The sequence below is a fragment of the Corythoichthys intestinalis genome, chromosome 5, assembly GCF_030265065.1.
Source record: "Corythoichthys intestinalis isolate RoL2023-P3 chromosome 5, ASM3026506v1, whole genome shotgun sequence".
NCBI lineage: Eukaryota > Metazoa > Chordata > Actinopteri > Syngnathiformes > Syngnathidae > Corythoichthys > Corythoichthys intestinalis.
In genome coordinates, this window is record NC_080399.1 from 32,398,866 (window position 1) to 32,421,820 (window position 22,955).

General features: G+C 38.3%; 1 protein-coding gene across 4 annotated transcripts in view; it reads right to left on the bottom strand.

Moving 5' to 3' along the window:
* The window catches only part of myrf (myelin regulatory factor), a 44,232-nt gene that overhangs the window by 2,372 nt on the left and 18,905 nt on the right, over nt 1-22,955 (bottom strand). The window contains exons 2-24 of one of the 4 annotated variants that reach the window (XM_057837663.1): nt 14,149-14,239; nt 13,747-14,016; nt 12,315-12,376; nt 11,694-11,916; nt 11,508-11,608; nt 11,251-11,365; nt 10,491-10,686; nt 10,322-10,398; nt 10,130-10,240; nt 9,962-10,052; nt 9,438-9,638; nt 9,200-9,308; nt 8,988-9,097; nt 8,702-8,862; nt 8,532-8,604; nt 8,377-8,459; nt 5,053-5,121; nt 4,847-4,933; nt 2,002-2,069; nt 1,819-1,893; nt 398-658; nt 219-312; nt 42-104 (exon numbers count right to left, since the gene is read on the bottom strand). In XM_057837663.1, coding sequence (XP_057693646.1) covers nt 42-104; nt 219-312; nt 398-658; nt 1,819-1,893; nt 2,002-2,069; nt 4,847-4,933; nt 5,053-5,121; nt 8,377-8,459; nt 8,532-8,604; nt 8,702-8,862; nt 8,988-9,097; nt 9,200-9,308; nt 9,438-9,638; nt 9,962-10,052; nt 10,130-10,240; nt 10,322-10,398; nt 10,491-10,686; nt 11,251-11,365; nt 11,508-11,608; nt 11,694-11,916; nt 12,315-12,376; nt 13,747-14,016; nt 14,149-14,239 — 2,791 coding nt within the window. Of the gene's footprint in view, nt 1-41; nt 105-218; nt 313-397; nt 659-1,818; nt 1,894-2,001; nt 2,070-4,846; nt 4,934-5,052; nt 5,122-8,376; nt 8,460-8,531; nt 8,605-8,701; nt 8,863-8,987; nt 9,098-9,199; nt 9,309-9,437; nt 9,639-9,946; nt 10,053-10,129; nt 10,241-10,321; nt 10,399-10,490; nt 10,687-11,250; nt 11,366-11,507; nt 11,609-11,693; nt 11,917-12,314; nt 12,377-13,746; nt 14,017-14,148; nt 14,240-22,955 lie in introns of all 4 variants that reach the window. The other 3 variants (XM_057837664.1, XM_057837662.1, XM_057837665.1) reach the window with 3 other exon arrangements.

Consider the following 22,955-nt stretch of genomic DNA (forward strand, 5'->3'; position numbering starts at 1 on the left):
GGCCATGTAAGTACATTAGTGTGATGGGCTTATATACTCACATCATGTGCAAAGTGAGTTGTGATAATGACGAATTTTTGTTTCCACGGAGGGATATTGTGTAGCTAGAACAAAGAGAGAAAAAAGGAGCAACAGTATATAAAGACCTGAATTTATAGTCTCAAAACACAAGTAGAAATACAGCATTACTATCGTGCACTGTAAGATTAAATGTGCACCTGCAGCTCTTGGGGGTTTTACAATGCTGTGTTGAAATTTCTTGGTCCGTCTCCACTATATGAACACCAGTCAGAGATGGAGTTGATCTTCCTCCTGGTAAAAATGAGCAAATCATTCCAGTAAAAAGTCTAGTTTATTCATTGCCAACAGAAGTACTTCTTTAGGTGTGCTTTAATACCAGTAAAAAGAGTCATGTTTGTGAGTTTACCCTTCAGATATACACTCCGTTGCCTGCGTGGCACTGGCTGCTGTCCGCCGGGCAGCCGGTTGATGACTCCCGCTCCGTCGGAGTCTGCTGATGCAGGCCTTTTGGACTTGGAAAGGTATAATGGAGCGGATGTGTGACTGAGACGGTTTCTGTTGCGACCATCCTTGTCCATTATTCTGGACTTGGCCTTCTTATTAATGGAGCCTGGTGTGGGAACCAAGTTGTCTGAAGCTACAGAACACATAACTTCATTTATTCATCTTAATACATTAAATAATTTATCTTTAAAAAGGTTTTTTTAATATACACCAGTATGGAACACAAACATACATATGGCGGAAAACACTGAAGTGCCGCTCTGAGACCCCCAATTTGGCCAAATTTCAAAATTGTCCTAAATGCATGTGTGATACTGTACATCATTGGAAAGCTTAAAATCTCAATTTTCTGGGGGAAGAAAAATTTTGAACAGGAGTGCATTTAAAAAGAAAAAAATCTAAACAGCAAAACCCTAACTGGAGGTGAGAGCATGCGAGAGCAGAATTAAAGATGCCATGATTTTAATGAGATATTATCGCGTACTTACCTCTTTTCGATCCAAAAACTCCATGTAGCATGTATCACCGAGTGTCAAGACACAGCTGTGAATGGCCACAGCCAGATTTTTGGGGGATTTGATGGGTGAAACATGTTAATATAACAAGGGTCGCGATGCAGAAATCACAGACATCAAGGAGTGGTCGAGATTTTCTTTTTCATATATTTACCCTTTTAACCGTTTTTTTCCAACTTTTTTTTTTGTTTGGATCGAATATTTATCATCTAACATATCGGGGAAAATGCGACAGTAACAAAAAAAAATACAATTCAGCGATAGTTATGAGGTATATATCTGTGACTTATTTACAGACACCAATTTTTTTCATTGTGACGTAATGTGTTTAAAAGTTTAAAATATGCGAGTGACTAATTTTTTTTTTTTTTTTTTTTTTTTTTTTTTAACGTATTATTAGACATTGATTAATGATTCTAAGCTAAAAATGACATACATTTTGGATAATAAATATAATTACTTACCTTCTTTTTATGGCTAGGTTGAAACAAAAGCGGTTGCGCGACGTCTTCCAGGGTAAAACGGACATATTAAAAATAGTTCGGGGGCTTAATGCGCCATGAATCTGCCAGGGCAGCATATAGACATATTGTTCTATCAAACACAACAGTTAAAAGACAGCATTTTATTTTAAAGAGGGGTGCAAGAGCAGAAACTTCTTTTTCAGTCTTGTCTGTGTTTTCCGCCAAATGCATTTGTGTGTGTGGAGCTGTATCAAATTATGTGACCGTGAGTGTTTTTCCTTATATTGGTGGTATTCTTAGAGTTGCTTTCTTACCTGTAGCAGAATGGTTGTTATTTATTGTCAAAATCGTCGATGATTGGTTGTTCAAGGTTGTGGTTGAACAGCAAGCTGCCAATAAAGCATAGTGTTCATATCTCGGCAAAAGTAATCCCAAAGACTAGATGTGCTAAACAGTTGCACACCACTTTCATGAAACCTCCAAAATAGGTATTTTACCTGGTGTAGGTGTCGTGGAAACTGGAACAAATGGACTCTTGCGTGAGGATTCCAATGCTGCTCTTGACCTGCCCCAAGCACATCATACAATAATACTGTACCTCAACCATACATGGAACCATACCTGTGCTCGTGTTGGCAATGTGTATTCAAACAAGGTTGGAAGAGCCATGTACACTTCTCAAAAAAAAAAAAAAAAAAAAAAAATAGAGGCAACACTAATGTAAAATGTTGCAGATAAAAAATGAATGAAATATTTTATTAAATACTTTGTTCTTTCCATAGTTGAATGTGCTGACTACAAAGTCACACAAAAATGATCAATGAAAATCTGGATCTGGAGTTAAACTCAAAATGAAAGTGGAAAACCACACCACAGGCTGATCCAACTTTGATGTGATGTCCTTTAAATAAGTCAAAATGAGGCTCAGTAGTGTCTGTGGCCTCTGTGGGCCTGTATGGCCTCCCTACAATGCCTGGGCGTGCTCCTAATGAGAAGGCGGGTGTTCTCCTGATGGAACTTCTCCAAGAGCTGGATCAGGGAATCAGTGAGCTCCTCGACATTTTGAGGAGCCGCCTGGCAGCCCACAGGAGTTTCTAGGAGACAGGTAGTTAGTCCAGGAGAGCTGGATAGGGCCAGAGAATGTCCTTAAACCCTCCGCAGGATCGGTATCCACTCCTTTGTTCAAGGAGGAACAGGATGAGCACTGCCAGAGCCCGGCAAAATGACCTCCAGCAGGCCATTGGTGTGAATGTTTCCGACCAAACAATAAAAAACGGGCTCCATGAGGCTGGCCTGAGGGCCTGACATCCTGTAGTGAGCCCCGTGCTCACTGCCAATCACCGTAGAGCTCAATTGGCATTTGCCAATTTGCAACTAAGCCACTGGCTCTGTGCTCTTCATCGATGAAAGCAGGTTCAACCTGAGCACATGCGACAGACGTGAATGGGTCCGGAGATGCCGTGGAGAACGGTATGCCGCCTGCAACATCATTCAGCATAACCGGTGTGGTAGTGGGTCAGTAATGGTCAAGGGAGGCATATCCCTGGAAGGACACACATACCTCTACAGGTTAGATAATGGCACCCTGACTGCTATTAGGTATCGGGATGAAATACTTGGACCCATTGTCATAAGCTACGCTTGTGCAGTGGGACCTGGGTTCCTCCCACCTAGTCCACGACAATGCCCAACCTCATGTTGCCGGGGTATGCAAGCAGTTTCTGAAGGAAGAAGGAATTGATAACATTGACTGGCTCCCACTGTTGCCTGACCCAAATACAGTGCTGCTCGAAAGTTTGTGAACCCCACAGCGATGGTCAGATTTTTTGTAAAAAAAACTAAAATAACCTTATTAAATGTTAAGTTATACCCAAATCCACAATACTGACATTCCAAATAATGGACTGAAACAAAAGAAATAGTTATATTGTCATTCTTTATTTAACAAAAGTGGTTGATTTAAGAAAAACTCAGATATCATGTGTGCAAAAGTATGTGAACCCCTTCAGTTAATAGGATATTGCGCCTCCTTTTGCAGAGATTACCTCAACCAAACGGTTTCTGTAGTGACTAATCAGCCTCTCACATCTACTTTGGGGGATTTTTGCCCATTCTTCCTTGCAGAACGCAGTCAGTTGAGAGAGGTTTGATGGGCGTCTGGCATGAACTGCTCGCTTCAGGTCCCGCCACAGCATTTCAATGGGATTTAGGTCAGGACTTTGACTGGGCCAGTCCAGAACACGAATCTTCTTCTTTTTCAGCCATTCCTTGGTTGTATTGCTGGAATGCTTTGGATCATTATCATGTTGCATGATCCACCTTCTGCCAAGCTTTAACTTCAAAACAGATGGCGTCAGGTTATGTTCTAGGATTTGACAATATTCCTCAGAATTCATGATTCCCTGGACTATGTGGAGTTGTCCAGGTCCTGAGGATGAAAAGCAAGCCCAGATCTTGACATTCCCACCTCCATGCTTCACTGTTGGGAGAAGGTTCTTTTGGTGGTATGCAGTGTTGACTTTTCGCCAGACATGGCGGTTTTGGTTGTGACCAAACAGTTCAATTTTGCACCTACATCAGTTGATGAAAACTCTTTTTAATTTAGTCTCGACAACACAACTGTTAAAAAAACAAAACAAAAAAACTACTGAATTGATTGATTAGGAAATCAGGTTGAAATAATAGAAAATTCCAAAATGTTGAGGGGGTTCACAAACTTTTGAGCAGCACTGTACAATAGAGCACCTCTGGGATATTATGTTTAGCTCCATTTAGCGCCGCCAGGTTGCTCCTCAGACTGTCCAAGAGCTCAGTGATGACCTGGTCCAGATATGGGAGGAGGTCCCCCAGGACCCCCTCCGTCGTCTCATTAGAAGCATGCCCAGGCGTTGTAGAGAGATCAAACAGGCACGCGGCAGCCACACACACTACTGAGCCTCATTTTGACTTGTTTAAAGGACATCACATCAAAGTTGGATCAGCCTGTAGTGGGTTTTTCCACTTTTATTTTGAGTATAACTCCAAATCCAGACCTCCTTGGGTTGATAGATTTCATTTTCATTGATAATTTTTGTGTGATTTTGTTGTCAGCACAATCAACTATGGAAAGAACAAAGTATTTAGTTAAAATGTTTATTCATTCATTCAATCATTTTCCATGCTGCTTTTCCTCACGATGGTCGCGGGGGTGCTGAAGCCTATTTAATTCATTCATATCTACAATGTGTTACTTTAGTGCTCCCTTTATTTTTTCTGAGCAGTGTAGTCAAATATCACATTTAAAGCAAAGGTTAGAAAGTCAAACAAGTAGCTGTAAGGGAAGAGTGCATTACTGCATCATACCATGAACATGAAGGCGGACAGAAAGTGACAGTGGCAGTAAAGGTGGGCATCCAAGAGATGTAGAGAGCACATGGGTAGGAAACAAAGCTACAGTAAAGCGACACAGATGACATAGAAAGGAAGTTTAAAGAAAGAGGTAATCACAATAATCGTGTTCAAATCATAAAGTTCACCAGTGAGGTATGTTCCTGAAATACATGACATACCCATCTTTATCTGTGATGTCTCCTCTATGATGAAGAGTCAGTACATACAAGATGGACATGGATATGACACTGCAGTTGGAGAAATTGTGATTAGGTGCATAGAATTTTTTTTCACATTCAAAGGAATTGTTGATGGGGAGGGAGTGATGGCTCAAGATCTCACTTCCTATGTTCTTCTTGGGGGAGACACGACAAATATTTGTGGATGGATCAGAATGAAATTTGCAAGGTATATTATAGGCAGGGGTGCACATAAGTGGTCCGCATGCGTACTGGACGTAGACAAACGCGCTGGCCCTCAACGGCTTCCATACGCTTTTGCATACCAATGGCTGACCACTGTATTTGCGGTGGACACGAGAAAATCACTTCTCAAAATGTCAAAGAGGCAGGCCCCACTGAGTAATTATTTCCGTGTTCCCCCACCCCCGTCAAAAGACAGACAGACGACAGAGACGTCACCGGAGCTACCGAAAAAAAGGACTTTTGCTGAAAAGTGGCTTCAGGAGGTACCATGGCTAGAAGCAAATGATGTTCGCACGGAAATGTGGTGCAACATTTGCCGTGAGAATCCCAATGTCGCTAATAAGAGCAGCGCATTTTATGTAGGGTCAAAGAATTTTAGCCATCCAAACTTTGAAAAGCACTAGGGCTGTCAAACGATTAAAATTTTTAATCGAGTTAATTACAGCTTAAAAATTAATCGTAATTAATCGCAATTAATTGCAATTCAAACCATCTATAAAATATGCCATATTTTTCTGTAAATTATATATATATTCTGTAAAGTAAATTGTTGGAATTGAAAGATAAGACACAAGATGGATATATACATTCAACATACGGTACATAAGGACTGTAGTGGGCATTTCACTCTACTTTCATTTAAATCTGTCTATGCTGTCCTCACTCCGAAGCGTCTACTTTTTCCAAAGCTAGACAGCTAGTGAACGACGCCTTAATAATCAGACTTCTTCCTTTTTCATCTGATTTATTAATAAAATGGCCTCAAACCATTGTCCTCTTTAGACCGTCGTGAAACTACAAAAAAAAGTACACAAGCATTGCATTAGCAACAACGTTAGCTTAGCACGCTATACAGTAAGCCTGAACGATATATCGTTTAGACATCGCCATCGCGATGTGCGTGTGCGCGATAGTCCCATCGCAAGCACGTGCGATAGTTTTTCTTTTTTTTTTTATCCACATACGCCTCACTTTCTGGTCTGCGCACAGCCTCCTACCCTCCTTCTCCCAGCCTTTTGATCCTCTCAGTCACTGGCACAACGATGGCTTTGATCTGGCCAAAGAAGCAGACTTCACACGGGCGTCTGTCAATCATCGTTTAACTTCTTAAACAGTTGCAAGGAAGCCGCGCTGGAATGAATGTGTGTACTGTGAGGACGTTGGAGACATTTAAATGCCAGAAGTGATCATGAGGAGTTTGAAATTTCTACATGTCACTTCAACGGTCACAGCTAAAGTAGATAAACAGAAGCATTTAATAAAGCCAAGCATTTATCTGCTACAGTACTTTATTCTTGTTCAAAAATGATTTGGTTGGACAGTTATGTTTAAAACTTATCATAATTATGACATTTGAAGTGCTTAAAAACCATTTATTTATATACATTTTTAAAATCACTGTGGGGGGGGGAGTGAGAAAAAAATATGTCTTTTATGTATCTCTTTCCAATGCTAAATCTGAATAAATACATTGGGCACAAAAAACACACACACACACACACAAAAAAATGGGGGGGTGCGCTACTTCGCAGTTTTTCACTTATCGCGGTAGGTTCTGTTCCCCATTAACCGTGAAAAACAAGGGATGACTGTACACTGTGGTGATGGTGAGTCATCTAAAGTCTTTCCAAACAGCTATTTAAGTCATCTTCTGAAAATTTATTGAAAAAATATATATATACATTTTTTTTTAATATCGCAATATAATATCGCAATATATCGCAAATCCCCAAAAAATCGCAGCAATAGTTTTTTCCAATATCGTACAGGCCTACTATACAGGTTCACTAAACATAAACAAAAAGCGTCTCATACAAAAAATATAACAGTTCGCTTACTAACATAATATGTACATTCTTTACAACAACCATACTTACGGACAAATCTTGTCCAAGGATCATATAAGCACAACATTACAACGTAGGTGTCAGCCCGAGACGTTGTGCAGCCATATTGAACTGGCAAGAAAGCAATAAACCATGTCGCAAAGCGACCACAAGAGTTCGCTGTTAGACAGCACAAAAAAACCTTGCTGTAAAACTTACCAAAAGGCAGAATACTGTCTGAGCGGGACATGTGCATTAATTGCGTCAAATATTTTAACGTGATTAATTTAAAAAATTAATTACCGCGCGTTAACACGATAATTTTGACAGCCCTAAAAAGCACGGGAAAAAAAAACAGAGCATTTGGCAATTAAGCAAACTATCGATGCGATGTCAGACAGGACCCCACTCGCCCTATGGACAAGTGGCGGAATAAAGTTATTGAAGAACAGCGCCATACACTGACAAACGTGTTTTTGCTCGCATTTCACAAAGCTAAACATGCACGTTCAATGAGCTCTTATGAGGAGGACATCCCACTTTTACAAAGGTTTGGAGTTAATGTGAGAGCCGCATATGAATGCCCTTTATTTTGAATTAGTGCTTTTATGTTTATTTCTTTACATTTCACTTCAAAGTAATGGCAATTTTGTTGTGCCAGTTGATGTTAATCATGCGTTAATTGTTTATATAATTAATTAAAGGTAATTGGCTCTAAGTAAAGCTTGTCATAATTTTATCGCATCAGGCGGGTCGGTTCTCAAGCTCAATTAGGACCAAGTCACATCTCCAGGTCCTCCTCTGAGAACCTGGGCAAAAAAATATGTGCACCCCTGATTATAGGGATGCATACTCATCATTCCTGGGTGCATGATTTTTTTATTTTACTGTATTATCGCTAATTAATTAGATTAATTCATTGCGGGCTTATTCTTGCCTGTAGGTTCCGAGTTAGCCAGTAGACGGCATGCACGCTCTTCGGGTGTGCTTATAGTGTGTTAGGGCTGTTTAGTCATTTAGGGAGTTACCCAGGCGGTCGTTATTTACTTGAACTGTGTTTTCTAAAGGACAATATTACTTTTGAATTGTTGAAAACAATTCTCATTCTGGTAAAACAACCAGAAACATAAATGGTGTTTGAAAGGCCAAAAACTGAGTTTGTACTCAAGAATCTTCCTGCCGGTAAAAGTCAGATTTTTAAAGGCTAGCATCCTTACAATAACAGGGAAAATTCCTTTTTAACTTTGCTTACCTGAAGGCCATGACAATGACAAGCGCCAGGATGCTCCCCTGCATGAACTTCTGACTGATACACCCTTGATCTGGAAGTGGGCTCTGTCAAAAACCACACAGAAGATAAATATCTTCTGACTGTAGTAACTAAGTTGCATTTTTATCCCAGCAGACCTTGCTTCCAGGTTTGACTGTCTTCTTTTTGAGGGGACCACTTCCTGTCCTGCTAAAATAACTTCCTGACTGGCTACAGAGAAAATGACAAGACGTGTATGATAAGATGTTAAATCTTTCATCAAAAATATTGATGTACTGAACTTCTGCATTCACAACTTCACTCCTACCTGACCGTGCCTCCACTCACGGTACTCTTCATGCTGTCAAGACGTCGCAGCTTAGCCAATTTGCGGCTCCAGCGCTCCAGTTCATCTATTCGGGTCTCGAGGTTGTCTGTCAGCTTGCATAGCTCCTTCACTGCTCCCACGTTCTCCATGAAGATGCGCTCCTTGTCAGGGAGGAAATGAGAGACAGAGCGATACTAGTGTGTAAGGAAGAAATACATATTTCCACCTTTTTGAAGTTGCTAACTATACTCCAGCATGAACATGGTAATAGGCTGGTTTTTGTTACCTTGTTGACAACTAACAGGTTAGGAATGGTTTCGCCGTTGGCGCACACAACATCTCCCCCCTCTTTGACTGCTTCAGGTAAGATTTGTTGGACCTCTTGAGCAATCACTCCTAGAAGAAATCCGACACAGATGAGGCAAAGACACGATTATTCGGATCATCGACACCATATACAGAAAGTGATGAAATGAGATGAGTTACAATGTTAATTACCCGTCTCCGCAGTGTTCTCTATGCCGACTGTGGCTGCAAACTCGGGCTTGTATTGATAATGGACCAGCCTCATTTGAGAAATCCTTTTCAAATTGTCAGTGGTGTCCACCTACATGCACATGAAAAAACAACCGAGCAGATGGGATGAAAACACAGATGAAATGGTTCAAAGCAGACATGATTCATGCTGACAAGGAAGGAATGACAGATAAACACACACACACACGAACATCCTGACCTCTTGTACATTCTCTTTGGCTCGGATGTCAGACGGATGCACAAGGGAGCCCATGACCTTGACATTACCGTGGACAACAAGGGCTTCATCAGGCCGGTCTGTGTTGATGCCGACTCTCCCGTGATGGTAGACTGAGTCGGGTAACTGGCCTCGTTGCCACAGCACATCAGAGTCGCTTTCAAACTGGCCTGGGTTAGATGCCTGTGACACACATATGAAGGTAGAGGAACAAAGAGCTGTCGTTGAGTTATTTTATACAACAGGCTAAGAAGGTCAGAATAACAACCGTGGGAAAAAGTATTGGGAGAGGCCTCATCATGAATTATCTATTTTTTTTAAAAATTGTTAGTTTATCATGAGTTTTAATTCTTCTCTCTGGCGTTATTGTAATGGTATCCCAGCCACACAAAGGAGAAAAATTGAATGAGAGAAACTATTAAAAATGGCATGCAGAGAAAATGAGATGTCCCATTCACAGCTGATAAGATTGCTGTAGGAGGCAGACAGACATGGCTGGACGTTACCCTGACGATGATCCTCTCAGACACATGAGCAGCCACAGTGTAGGTCTGACTGTGGGACTGAGCATGTAATGCCACAACCAGCATGAAGTACCTGCAAGGACAGAAATTGCATCTCTGCCTCAATCTTGTAGAATCCTTTTTGGAACTTATCTGAATTTTGACACGCACCTCTGGTCGGGATTTGGTTTGCCTTTCTTTCGCATGTTGTTTGCTGTGGTTTCACTGAAGTGGAGCCGGCCCACTGTCACTTTTGTGACCTGCTCTGGGGGCAAGGTGACCCTTTGGGGATACAAAATTCACAAGAACGAGTAAGAACAGCAATGATGTGGGGTTGACTACATTCCTTGAGTCCCAACTTACAAAACTGGCTTGAAAGGCCTCTTGCTTCGATCCGACTGTGACTGCTCCACACTGATGGATTGGTTCATAGCCTCTACCTTGCAATCCAAAAAAAAAAAAGCAAATCACTAAATAAATACGATGAATGATCCTTTATGAAAGGATATCAGCCGTCACTAAAGTCTCTCACTTTTACGCCGTTGAGTTTGAGATAGAAACAGTCAATGGGTTGAAGACCTTCACTTGTCTTGATGTACTTCGGATCTCCTAGCATCCCAACATACACGGTCACCTGGAAGTGGTTCTTCTTCTGGCATACAAAAGCATCATCGGACAAGGAGAAGTTGAAGCCTTTGTCGGCATCAACTCTGTAGGTTGGCATCGGACTAAAGACGAGATGAGAGAGAGTGAAGTGAGAAGTGTAAAAATCTAGAAGCATAGAAATTGGACATTTTCATTAATGTTAGAATCTCATTAATGTGTTTTGTATTTTACTTTACTCATTATTCTAATTTTTATTACAACAGTCAAACAAATGGAGAGTCCTCGTCTAGTTTGGTGTTGGATCCCCGAGTTTCCTAAACTATATGCATATATATATTTTCCATGTGATGTCCACAACTAAAATGCTGGTGAGATCATTTCTATTCATTACAGGTCTTTTCCACGATTGCAACAACACTCGTATGCCAGAGTATATGTGCACTAATTTTTTCCTTCACTCTCTTCCTCCCTCCGCCTGATGTCTTTCTTAATCGAAACCCTTCGTTTGAGCACTCCCCCGCACGGCTCACCTCTGAGGAATTTATAGACCTCTGCGGTTCAGCTATGCCAAATCTGTGGTTGAATTATCTTCTCAAACAATTATCCCTCCTTTCCATTTTTGGCTCTTAATTCTTTCTGTATTTTTTCCTCCAAATAAAAGATTTGCCAGCATAAATTTCACCCACAGCTCTTTTCCGTTTGCATCATAAAGTGGCGTCCACTTGTTCTGCTGGTGAGGTTGCCACTTAATGCACTGATAGTTTGGGTCCATGTATCCATTTTCTGCATCCTGCATCAAACCTGTAATAAAACAACATGCTATGATTTCAGGATCACAGCAACAATACGTAGAACAACTTAAATGCCCAAACTGTTCTGTTTTGCTATAACATAAGTGTGGTGAGGTAGATGAGGTGAGAATGAAAGAAAGCTGCCAGCCTACCTGGTTCTTGTTTGATGATACCTGTGAGGATTTGGGAATTAAGAGTGCTATTGGGTGAATCGGAATGCTTCCTCTTTTTGGCCTGGTGAACAGGAATTCCGCTGTTGAAAGAAATGGATGAAAAAAAATTACATCACCCCCAAAAAGTAGGAGAATTTTCCAGGAGTGAACAGCAGAATCACTTACTCCTGTCCCTGCGGATGCTGGAGTAGTTGGTGAAGCATTTGCGTCTGCTGCATGTCTCCACCCGCGCTTGTTGCTGGACCAATGGGATACTGTGATATTATTGGCTCTGGCTTTAGGTACATGTCCCGGTGCATGCCAGGATAGTGGCCGTGCGGGGGAAGTGGTGGCGTAGGAGTCATGTGACACATGTTTTCCGGTGTCATGGTCCTGATCATGTGCGGGTCTAAGAGAGCCATCGGTACGTTTACACAGCCATAAAAAAAGAAACTACCTCTTTTCCTTATGTCTTAAAACAATACATTCTAAGAATAAGTGTTGACTTAGCTGTTGATCAATATGCATCTTGTCACTCGTAGACCTGTTTTTAATGCCATTAAGTGATGAGTAACATCATATTGATTGAGTGTATGACCCAAATGGACTTCAGTGTTGTACTCACATTTAGTGACAGCCTGAATGAAAAACATCAACTGCACTTTTCGGTTTTATATGCAAATTTAAGTATACCAACTGTGCACTTACATTATAATGATATGCTGCATAGTGAATTTTACATTTGTAATACCAACAAAAGCCAATTACACTATTGCATCTTGTTCAAAATACTGTATACTTACTCACCATTCACCTGTTGAGGAGAATATGGCTCTGAGCTGGAGTCTGGCGGGGACTCGGGAAGAGTTCTAAAATAGCAATGAAAAAAAACAAAATAATACATGACTAGCTTAATTGAGAATACCAGTTTCTTTGAGTGGTTCTTCAAATTAGATCAGTAACTTAATTCATGCAATGCTACTGACAGCGATATTTGTCCAATCAATTTCACCCGGAAGATGCTAGCCATGAACATCATTTCAACCTAGGAGGTGCTTGCAGTGAACAACTGCTCAAATGGATTAGGCGGTCTATTACCATACATGGCAAAAATAATTGTAATTTATTACAAATGAACAATGTTACATACCATATTTTATTGACTATAAAGTGCACCGGATTATAAAGCACAGTGTCAATGAACAAATATGCTTTCGTACATTAAGAGCCCCGAATTATAAAGTGCATTACTGTATCAATCCACGACTGTACATTTGTCCTGTAGCCTATCTATTTTTATGATTGATTTAATTTATTATTAGTTTTATTTATATTCTACTTAAATAAATAGGTTTGAGCTACTTCAAACAACTTTAACTGTAAATTGTTGTAATATTAAGGAAATGCTCTGTTTTTCTTTAAGTAACCGTAAACTGCAATGATATTATTCATTTGACTACAGTAGCTGGAATGCTCCAACAAAATACGTAGCATGGAAGTCATTATGCACCAGAATTCCTACATTAGGCTTACTGCATATATAAAGGGGAAAATAAAGAATTTTAAGGGTGCCTTAAAGACCAAAAAATAGGATATACAGTGGGGCAAATAAGTATTTAGTCAACCACCAATTGTGCAAGTTCTCCTACTTGAAAAGATTAGAGAGGCCTGTGATTGTCAACATGCTTGTGAAGAGTTACAGAAAACGTTTGGCCTCCGTTATTGCCAACAAAGGGTACATAAGAAAGTATTGAAATGAACTTTTGGTATTGACCAAATACTTATTTTCCACCATGATTTGCAAATAAATTATTTATAAATCAAACAATGTGATTTTCAGTTTTGTTTTCCACATTCTGTCTCTCATGGTTGAGGTTTACCCATGTTGACAATTACAGGCCTCTCTAATATTTTCAAGTGGGAGAACTTGCACAATTAGTGGTTGACTAAATACTTATTTGCCCCACTGTATCTATCCATTTTAACCTACTAGCTGTTTTTGACGGTGATAGATGTCCAATCCATTTGGGCAGGAAGGATCGCTTCCTGCCCCTCCCAGTTCAAATGGATTGGATGTCTATGTAGTGACAAACTAATTTCAATTCACATCAGAAGCATGAAAAGCGCCATGTGCAACTTTGGAGCAATTGTCAGTGGCAATTAAAAAAAATATATAAAAAAAATACATTTGGTCCTCAGGCACAACTATTAACCTGAACCTAAATCACATTGTGCTCACCCAGGAGCGTAGTGCCCTCTGTGCTCAGGTTTGACGTGAGCCTGCTGCTGGTGCTGTTGGTGCTGACCCAGGCAGGGGTAGCTGTGTCGTAGGCTCAAGGAAGGACCAGGAGGGTATGCGTTGGGACAGTTCGTGGGGGCAGTGGGAGGGGCTCCCTGGCGGAGAGGAATTGGAGGGCTCACGCCGCACACCAACCCCCCAGAGGACGACACTCCGGCTTGAGGAGATGAGTAATTTGGTCCTGGGGTGCTGTGGACCTCTGAGAAACAGCTGGGAGACCAAAGAGTAAAAAAGGGGGGATTAGCCTTATCAGAGAAAACAAATTCCTTTGTAACGACATGATCTACATGGCCAATGTGTGTTGTTGTGACGTTGCTGTTTTGGTGAGAAGTCCCTACTTACATGTCAGTGCTATCGTCCTCCTTGCTGATGTACTCTTCCAGGATACTGGTGTCGATGTTGGATGTATCCAGAGAACTGGTAATATCATGGCCTGTAGTAAAAGGGAAGGGGGTCACAGAGGGCAGATAGAGAGCATCTGGGAATTAGCAATAGGAATCTTCTTGCTCACATTGCCAGTTTTAAAACAGTCTTACAGAATGTTGTAATGAGCAGTTTGTATCTTTTTTCTCCTTATCACAACTTACTTGATTTGATGGCATTTTCCATGTACTGTATTTCAAAAAGGATAAACACGTAGAGCAAAATCTATGATTTGCTTACTGGAAATGAGGAGTTACTTTCCGTCAAAGTATTTTAGTACATACATGCCCTCCTAATTTACAGTAAACAGTAATTCTTGTTGTGACTAGATGACTGTACTCCAATGTCTGACTTGAAAATAGTTTTAACGCCTATTGAAATGTTTTAATATGTTACACATCATAAAAATGTCTAGAAATTCCCAACCAGTGTGCTGTGAGAGGTCACTGTGGGTGTAATGATCTATTGATGGCAGTGGCATTTAATAAAAGGTAAAGCAAAGTCCCTTTGTGATTGAAGTGAGACTTCACCGTTTTATTATTTTGACTTTTTAAACATTTTTCCTTGTGGTGTGCTATGAGATTTTTCAAGTGTAAAATGGGTGCCCTTGCTCAATGCAAGTTGGAAACACAATCGTTCCGTGCTACTTGAGCGTAGGACCTTTCTTTTTCACCCTTTATGAGCCAAAGCCTCTCAAATCCTCAACACATGACCACCCCAATAGCCTGATTTAATGATTTAAGTTTGAGCAGGCAAAAACAGGCACAAAATTGAATGCTTACACAAACACTACAGCAAATACAGTGATCCCTCGTTATATCGCGCTTCAAACGTCGTGCCCTCAGTTTATTGCTGATTTTTCATTAAAAAAAAATTGTTTTATTTAAAAATGTTAAGATACATGCACGTATACACGTACAAATCATTGTCTTCTTGTATGTATCTCTCATTTATATCATAATTATTACATTTGCAGTTCTTAAAAGCTGTTTATTAATATATTACATATATATATATGGCGGAAAACACTCAGGTGACCTGGAGGTTCCACTCTGAGACCCACATTTTAGCCAACTTTCGAAATTGTCCGATATGCATGTGTGATACATCATTGGAAAGCTTAAAATCTCAATTTTCTGAGGGAAGAAAAATTTTGAACAGGAGGGCATTTTTTTTTTTTTTTTTTTTTTTTTAATGTTTTTTAAACAGCAAAACCCTATCTGGAGGTGAGAGCATGCGAGAGCAGAATTACAGACGCCATAACTTTAACAAGATATTATCGCGTACTTACCTTCTTTTGATCCAAAAACTCCATGTAGCATGTATCACTGAGTGTCAAGACACAGCTGTGAATGGCCGCAGCTGGAATTTTTTGGGATTTCATAGGTGACACATGGTAATATAACAAGGGTCGCGATGCAGAAATCACAGACATCAAGGGGTGGTCGAGATTTTCTTTTTCATACATTTACCCTTTTAAACATTTTTTTTCAATTTTTCTTTGTTTGGATCGATTATTTATCATCTAGCATATCGGAGAAAATGCGACAGTAACAAAATACAATACAATTAAGCGATAGTTATGAGGTAGATATCCGGGACTTTTTTACAGACACCATTTTTTTCATTGTAACATAATTTGTTTAAAAGTTTACAATATGTGAGTGAAATTTTTTTTAAAGTCGTTTTTTTCTTTTGAAACGAAATATGAGACATCAATTAATGATTCTAAGCTAAAAACGACAGACATTTTGAATAATAAATATAATTAATTACCTTCGTTTTATGGCTGGGTTGAAACAAAAGCGGTTGCGCGACGTCTGTAAACGGGGGTTTTCAGGGTAAAACGGACAAATTAAAAATAGTTTGGGGGCTTCATACGCCGTGAATCTGCTATGGCAGCATTTAGACATATTGTTCTATCAAACACAACAGTTGTTCTGGCTTCAAATACAGCAGTTTCTTTTAAAGAGGAGTGCAAGAGCAGAAACTGCTTTTTCAGTCTTGCCTGTGTTTTCCGCCATTTACTTATAGGTTTTTTTATTATTATTTTTATTATTATTATTTTTTTTTAAATATACTTTCGAGGAATAAAAGAGGGAAAAGGGTTATATGTCTTATATGTCTCTCTCTAATGCTGTTAAACCTGAATAATTCTGTTAAACCTGAATAAATACAATGAACACACTCAAAAAAACAAAAACAAAAATTCGCGGATTTTCGATTTTCGTGGGGGAGGTCCCATTCACCATGAAAACAAAGGATCACTGTATGAAAAATTTGGAAACAGCTCTACTAAGCAGGGACACCTTGGGTTGTGCCAATTTTTAAAAATGCTTCTCAATGAACTGTTCAATGAACTGTTGCTCTGGGAGGTGTATATGTAAATAGAGGAATCAACCAATAGCAACCTAATTAATTGGACTTGAAACAAATGAACAAACTGACATCGTGATGGCTGATTCTGTCTGTGAGTAACGGGTCTGACTGGCTGCTACAAAGAAGCAGCAAGAGATGTTTCCACTTGTATATATATTCATGAACTAAAAAACTAAAAACTGCCGTCTCTTTGGCAGTGCTTTTTCACAGCTTCTGAATGATCCAAGGGCTTACTTGAAAGTAAACCATTCACAAGAAAGCGTTACATGTTTATATTTATATATAATATTTATATAATATAATATATATATATATATATATATTTATATATTTATATATTATATTATGTATACTAGAGCTGTCCCGACTAGTCGACGTAGTCGACGTCATCGATGACGTAAATCCGTCGACGAGCACAACATGCCGTCGACGGTTAATGAAGGGTTAAAAAAATATATGCGTGGAAAGTCAGAATGTCGGATGCTCTGTTTGCAAGCGGGGAAAGCGGCACAAAGCCAAAAAAAGCGCACCAGAGTGTCCAAAACATTGACTCATTTCAAAGAAACAAAGGAGAGTACACTCTTCTGTCCTGTCTCTTCAGTGCCAAGCTTGGCTGCACGTCGGCCGTGAATAAACACCTCAAGCGCCTTCACGCAGTTTGTAATTTTTTTTTTTTTTTTTTTTTTTTGTACACCAGAGGGTGCTGTCGCCTTACTAAATAATAATGTTTCATTGACAATGGGCCTATAAGTGCTATTAGTATTGTTCTTAATGCTAATTGAAAGGTTTATTTCATGTTATGGTTTATTTTATGGTATAGAAAATTATATAAGGTTAAAAGGTCATAAATATATAAAGTATATACAGTGATTGCGCTCAAGGGAGAGATTGTCAATGATAAGGTAAAGGCAATTCATATAGGCAATTCATTGATATATAAATAAGGTTTAAAAGGAAAAAGGTGAAAAGTTTTTGTTAATTTCTAATTGTGTTGCTTTATTTGTGTGCACCGTAGCTCTTACAGTGTGTTTACATCAAGGATGGAATAAAAGTTGTAAACCATCAGTTTAAGAGACCATCTTTTCAATCGGGATGCTACACTAGTTAATTCTATCAGCATTTGAACTCATTGTTTATTTGTGATTTATTATTGCTATTTACGTGTTTATTTGTACTTTAATAAATGATTTGAGTGTTCCAATATGTTTTTTTTAAATTGATAAGCGTCAACAAAAATTTCATTGCTAAATTAGTTTAAAAATTTTTTTTTTTTTTTTTTTAAATTTAATTATTAGATTAGTCGACTAATCGTAAAAATAGTCGGCTGACTAATCGGGAGAAAATTAGTCGTTTGGGACAGCCCTAATATATACATATTATTTCTGAAAAGACTCACCTCTATTGTATTTGGTGCTATGCTGTCCTATAGCATTTTTGTACATGGTGTATTTCCCCAATTTTTAAACAGTTTTTTGCCTTATGAGTGCCAGTTGACTTAACCAAAATTATAGATTTCCTTTCAGTAATATGCTTGTTTATCTTTCACTAAAACTTTTAATGCTATCGCTCCTTGCTACATTTTGTGGAAGTAGTGCACGACCAGTGGTGTAGTCTACATGATACGCAAGTATATGCCACATACCCAATGGAAAAGGTCAGTGATTTATACTAAGTATACTTGCTTTTGTCTGCGTGATGCGCGCGCGCGCGCGTGTGTGTGTGTGTGTACGCCTTATAGTCGCTAGAATATTTCCTCATGAACATAAGAGGCAACATTATTTGTGAAAGGCTTTACAAATTAATTAATTAATTAATTAATTAATTAATTGATTAATGCAAATAACCCAGACTGTGTTCACATGATTTTGGGAACTCTTGTGGCTTCTGTTGTCTATGAATATGTATGTGATGTTATTTATGCATATATGGCCAGTGAAGTCTATCGTCATCTTCGCCATAACAATGGGAAAAAAAGTGGGTCCATAAATCAAACAGCTTGTGATCGGTTTGATTACTGCGGCAAGCTGCAAAATGATTAGTCATGTCAAACAATCTGGTAAGTATTTATATCACATTATCCCTCCTTCCCTCCCTCCGTCCGTCCGTCCGTCCGTCCGTCCGTCTGTCTATCTATCACATTGCTCTGGGATGGGTGAGTTTAAACCTGTCATGAGGATGCTGGTTTTTTTTTTTTTTAAGGATGTTATATTTTCCTTACAAACTGTTGTGAGAAACAATGTTGTTAATTTTTGTTTTCCTGTTGGCAAACACTTAAAGACCATGAAAACTGAGATTTAGTGATTCCATCAGCCGTCTACCTAAAATACAGAGAGCTAGTTCGCTTGAAAACAATGTTTTTCTTATTCTTAAAAGCAACAACTAGGTTCAACTGAGGTTTTGTGAGTCTGTGTGTGTGTAGGGGTGTGTGCATGCTGTAGGTCAAAACAGAAGGGAACAATCTGTATGAGCAAACAAGTGCATTTTTGTTTTACTTACGCATTTCACGATAAATTCAGCAGTTCATAGGGAGGAATTGCTGAGAATTCTTGAGCCATTTGAAAAATAATGCTAATTTTCCGCCTTCTACCCTATGCAAATGCATTTCTCCTAATTAGAAACAACAAAGAAAATAAAAGTAATTATGCCACAGCAAAGTTCAAACCACCACATGAAGTATTCAAGGCACAACCCAGACCAAACGTTCTTAACCGGATTAGGGTCTTTCTGAATTTTATTGTGTCACATCAATCTTCACATTGCAATGTCAGGTCCTCCGCAACCTTTACCATGTTTATACTCTATTCACTAGATAGAAGCAGATGGTAAATGTCTGCTAATGCGTGCCAATGCAGCAGCAGAAAAGCAGGATGGTTCCCCTGAAATAAGATCCAGATGTGCACCCCACCCACAACAGCCGTAAATCTAAACTGGCAGGCCTGATAATGAAATGCTACAGGGAAAGGGGAGGCTCGATAGATGGAGGGTGAGGAGAAGGGGGGCAAGGTGGACAAAATATACAGCAAGTTGGACTTCCCAGGATAGAAAAGACAGGGAAATTCAAGAGTTGTAATAACGTATGAAGTTTGTGATGTCAAAGACCTTGAGTTCAGCGTGCAAGCACAAGATTAACAAACTGTCTCCTAAGGTTGCTGTTCAACTACAAAACACTCATCCTGGTGTAAAAAAAACAAACAAAAAAAACGAAAAATTGGCAAGTTCAAATCATGCAAGTTGATAAACCATTGATTGACTTGAATTCTCCTTCATGAGAGAATCTTGTAATATTTTAAAACCCTTTTTGCGCCAATTTCTCCAACAGCAGTAACAGGGCTGTGAAAGAATTCAAATTTAGCCCCCCCATAATTAAACTTTTCCACATGAAAAATGAAACATTTATGTTTCGGAAACATTAAAGGTTATATAACTTAAATCCACTTACTAAACATAATGAAAATCACAGTTGTGTTTATTTTCTAGGCTGAAGTCAGAGGGAGGAATTTTATACGCTCAATAATATATACTAAACTACACTGTACTATACAGAAAGCATAAAATAAAGATGAACTATATATATATATTTTTTTTTACCATTCAGGGACAATTAAATACACAACACAATCTGTTGTATATGCTGCCAGAATACCAATACCTCTCAGAATACCAAATAAACAGAAAAAAATCTTTGATTGTCATTTATCTCAGGGGGCCGTCATTTTGTCCATGTTCACGGCTGTTGACAAAAATTGACAGCACAACATTTTTAATGCTAATGTCTTGACCAAACTGTTTTTTTCATGTATTTCTCTACGTCATCACAGACTCTAAGTACCTCTGATATGCGATCACAATCATGAGTGTGCGTTGAAGAGATAATATTTGAACTGGAAATGGGGTAATTGTGTTAAAATGCTGAGATGAATGTATTTCAGGATTCTTTTTCACCCCATTTTAAGCACATAATATCTACTATCAGTGAAAGACACTATGTAAATAAAGTAGGGCTGTCAAACGATTAAAATTTTTAATAGAGTTAATCACAGCTTAAAAATTAATTAATCGTAATTAATCGCAATTCATACCATCTATAAAATATGCCATATTTTTCTGTAAATTATTGTTGGAATGGAAAGATAAGACACAAGACGGATATATACATTCAACATACTGTACATAAGTACTGTATTTGTTTATTATAACAATAAATCAACAAGATGGCATTAACATTATTAACATTCTGTTAAAGCGATCCATGGATAGAAAGACTTGTAGTTCTTAAAAGATAAATGTTAGTACAAGTTATAGAAATTTTCTATTAAAACTAGGGCTGTCAAACGATTAAAAATTTTAATCGAGTTAATTACAGCTTAAAAATTAATTAATCGTAATTAATCGCAATTAATCGCAATTCAAACCATCTCTAAAATATGCCATATTTTTCTGTAAATTATTGTTGGAATGGAAAGATAAGACACACGACGGATATATACATACAACATACTGTACATAAGTACTGTATTTGTTTATTGTAACAATAAATCCACAAATGGCATTAACATTCTTTCTGTTAAAGTGATCCAAGGATAGAAAGACTTGTAGTTCTTAAACGATAAATGTTATAGTTACAAGTTATAGTAATTTTATATTAAAACTAGGGCTGTCAAAATTATCGCGTTAACGGGCGTTAATTAATTTTTTAAATTAATCACGTTAAAATATTTGACGCAATTAACGGACTAGGCCCGCTCAGACAGATTTAAATGTCAGTACAGTGAAAGGCCAACTTGTTAATTGTGTTTTATGGAGTTTTTCCGTCTTCTGCTGGCGCTTGGGTGTGACTTGCATATGTTATGTGGCGTAATGTCGCCCTCTGCTGGCGATTCAGTGCAGCTGATTATTTGGGTTTCGGCGCGCTTTTCTGACGTGATTATATGTCGACGCGAACACACACTAATAGACAGTGCTATTCAGACCAGCTAATGTCCGCATCCAGTATTCAGTGGCAGTTCTCATAGCCCCATCACACTGTTTGTGTCTAATACATGCTTCGCTTGTGAGTTATATTCCTCCTTTGTTTATATTCATGAGCATTAGATAGTTATTGATGATGTGTATTTGAATTTGTTCACATATATGGTGAAATGCAGTTACATTGTTAGATGCTTGTGAGCTAATTGGCTAGTGCTACTGCTCAAATGGACACGTGTGTGTACATTTTATGTTATTTTGTGATTTATGCAAGTTATTAACACATTGCCTTGTTATTTTCAGTTTTACAAAAATGCAAGAAATGTGCTCCTGTCAAAAAGAGATGACTTCAGTAAAGCCCGCATGCAACTTTGCCACACCGTCTGATTACTTTTTGGAACTTATGTTCGCTATCTGTCAATTTGTGTACTCACACACATTGAGGACAGAATAGGGCTACTAGTTTATTTTTTGATTGAACATTTTACAAATTTTATTAAAACGAAAACATTAAGAGGCGTTTTAATACAACATTTCTATAACTTGTACTAATATTCATCTTTTAAGAACTACAAGTCTTTTTATCCATGGATCACTTTAACAGAATGTTAATAATGTTAATGCCATCTTGTTGATTTATTGTTATAATAAACAAATACAGTCCTTATGTACCGTATGTTGAATGTATATATCCATCTTGTCTTATCTTTCCATTCCAACAATAATTTACAGAAAAATATGGCATATTTTATAGATGGTTTGAATTGCGATTAATTGCGATTAATTATGATTAATTAATTTTTAAACTGTAATTAACTCGATTAAAAATTTTAATCGTTTGACAGCCCTAATTAAAACCCCTCTTCATGTTTTCGTTTTAATAAAATTTGTAAAATTTTCAATCAAAAGTATAGCTAATATAATAATAAGAGGAATAAAAATAACAATAATAAAAATAGAGTGACCAAAGTCTTAAGTTTTACGTGTATTTTGCATAGCTATTTTGATATGGAATGCCAGTTCATTTTTCATTGTTGTTTAACTGTGTGTCAGAATAGGGCCTCATTACTATAGACTGAAGTGCTTTTCTTTTTGTGAACATTATTTTTTGGGGGAGAGATAGGAATATTATTTTTGTTGTGCTTTCACTAAACGATACTTACAGTGGGGAGAACAAGTATTTGATATACTGCCAGTGGGTTTTCCCATTGGCAGTGTATCAAATACTTGTTCTCCCCACTGTATGTTTGTTGTGAAGGAGTTGCCAATAAACGGTGCGGTCCAAAGAATGCCTGTGTCCACTCGCCTCTACTGTATGACATATATTTGTACATATCTTACCCAAAATACAACAAGAGACACATAATTGCCACTAAAAGAAA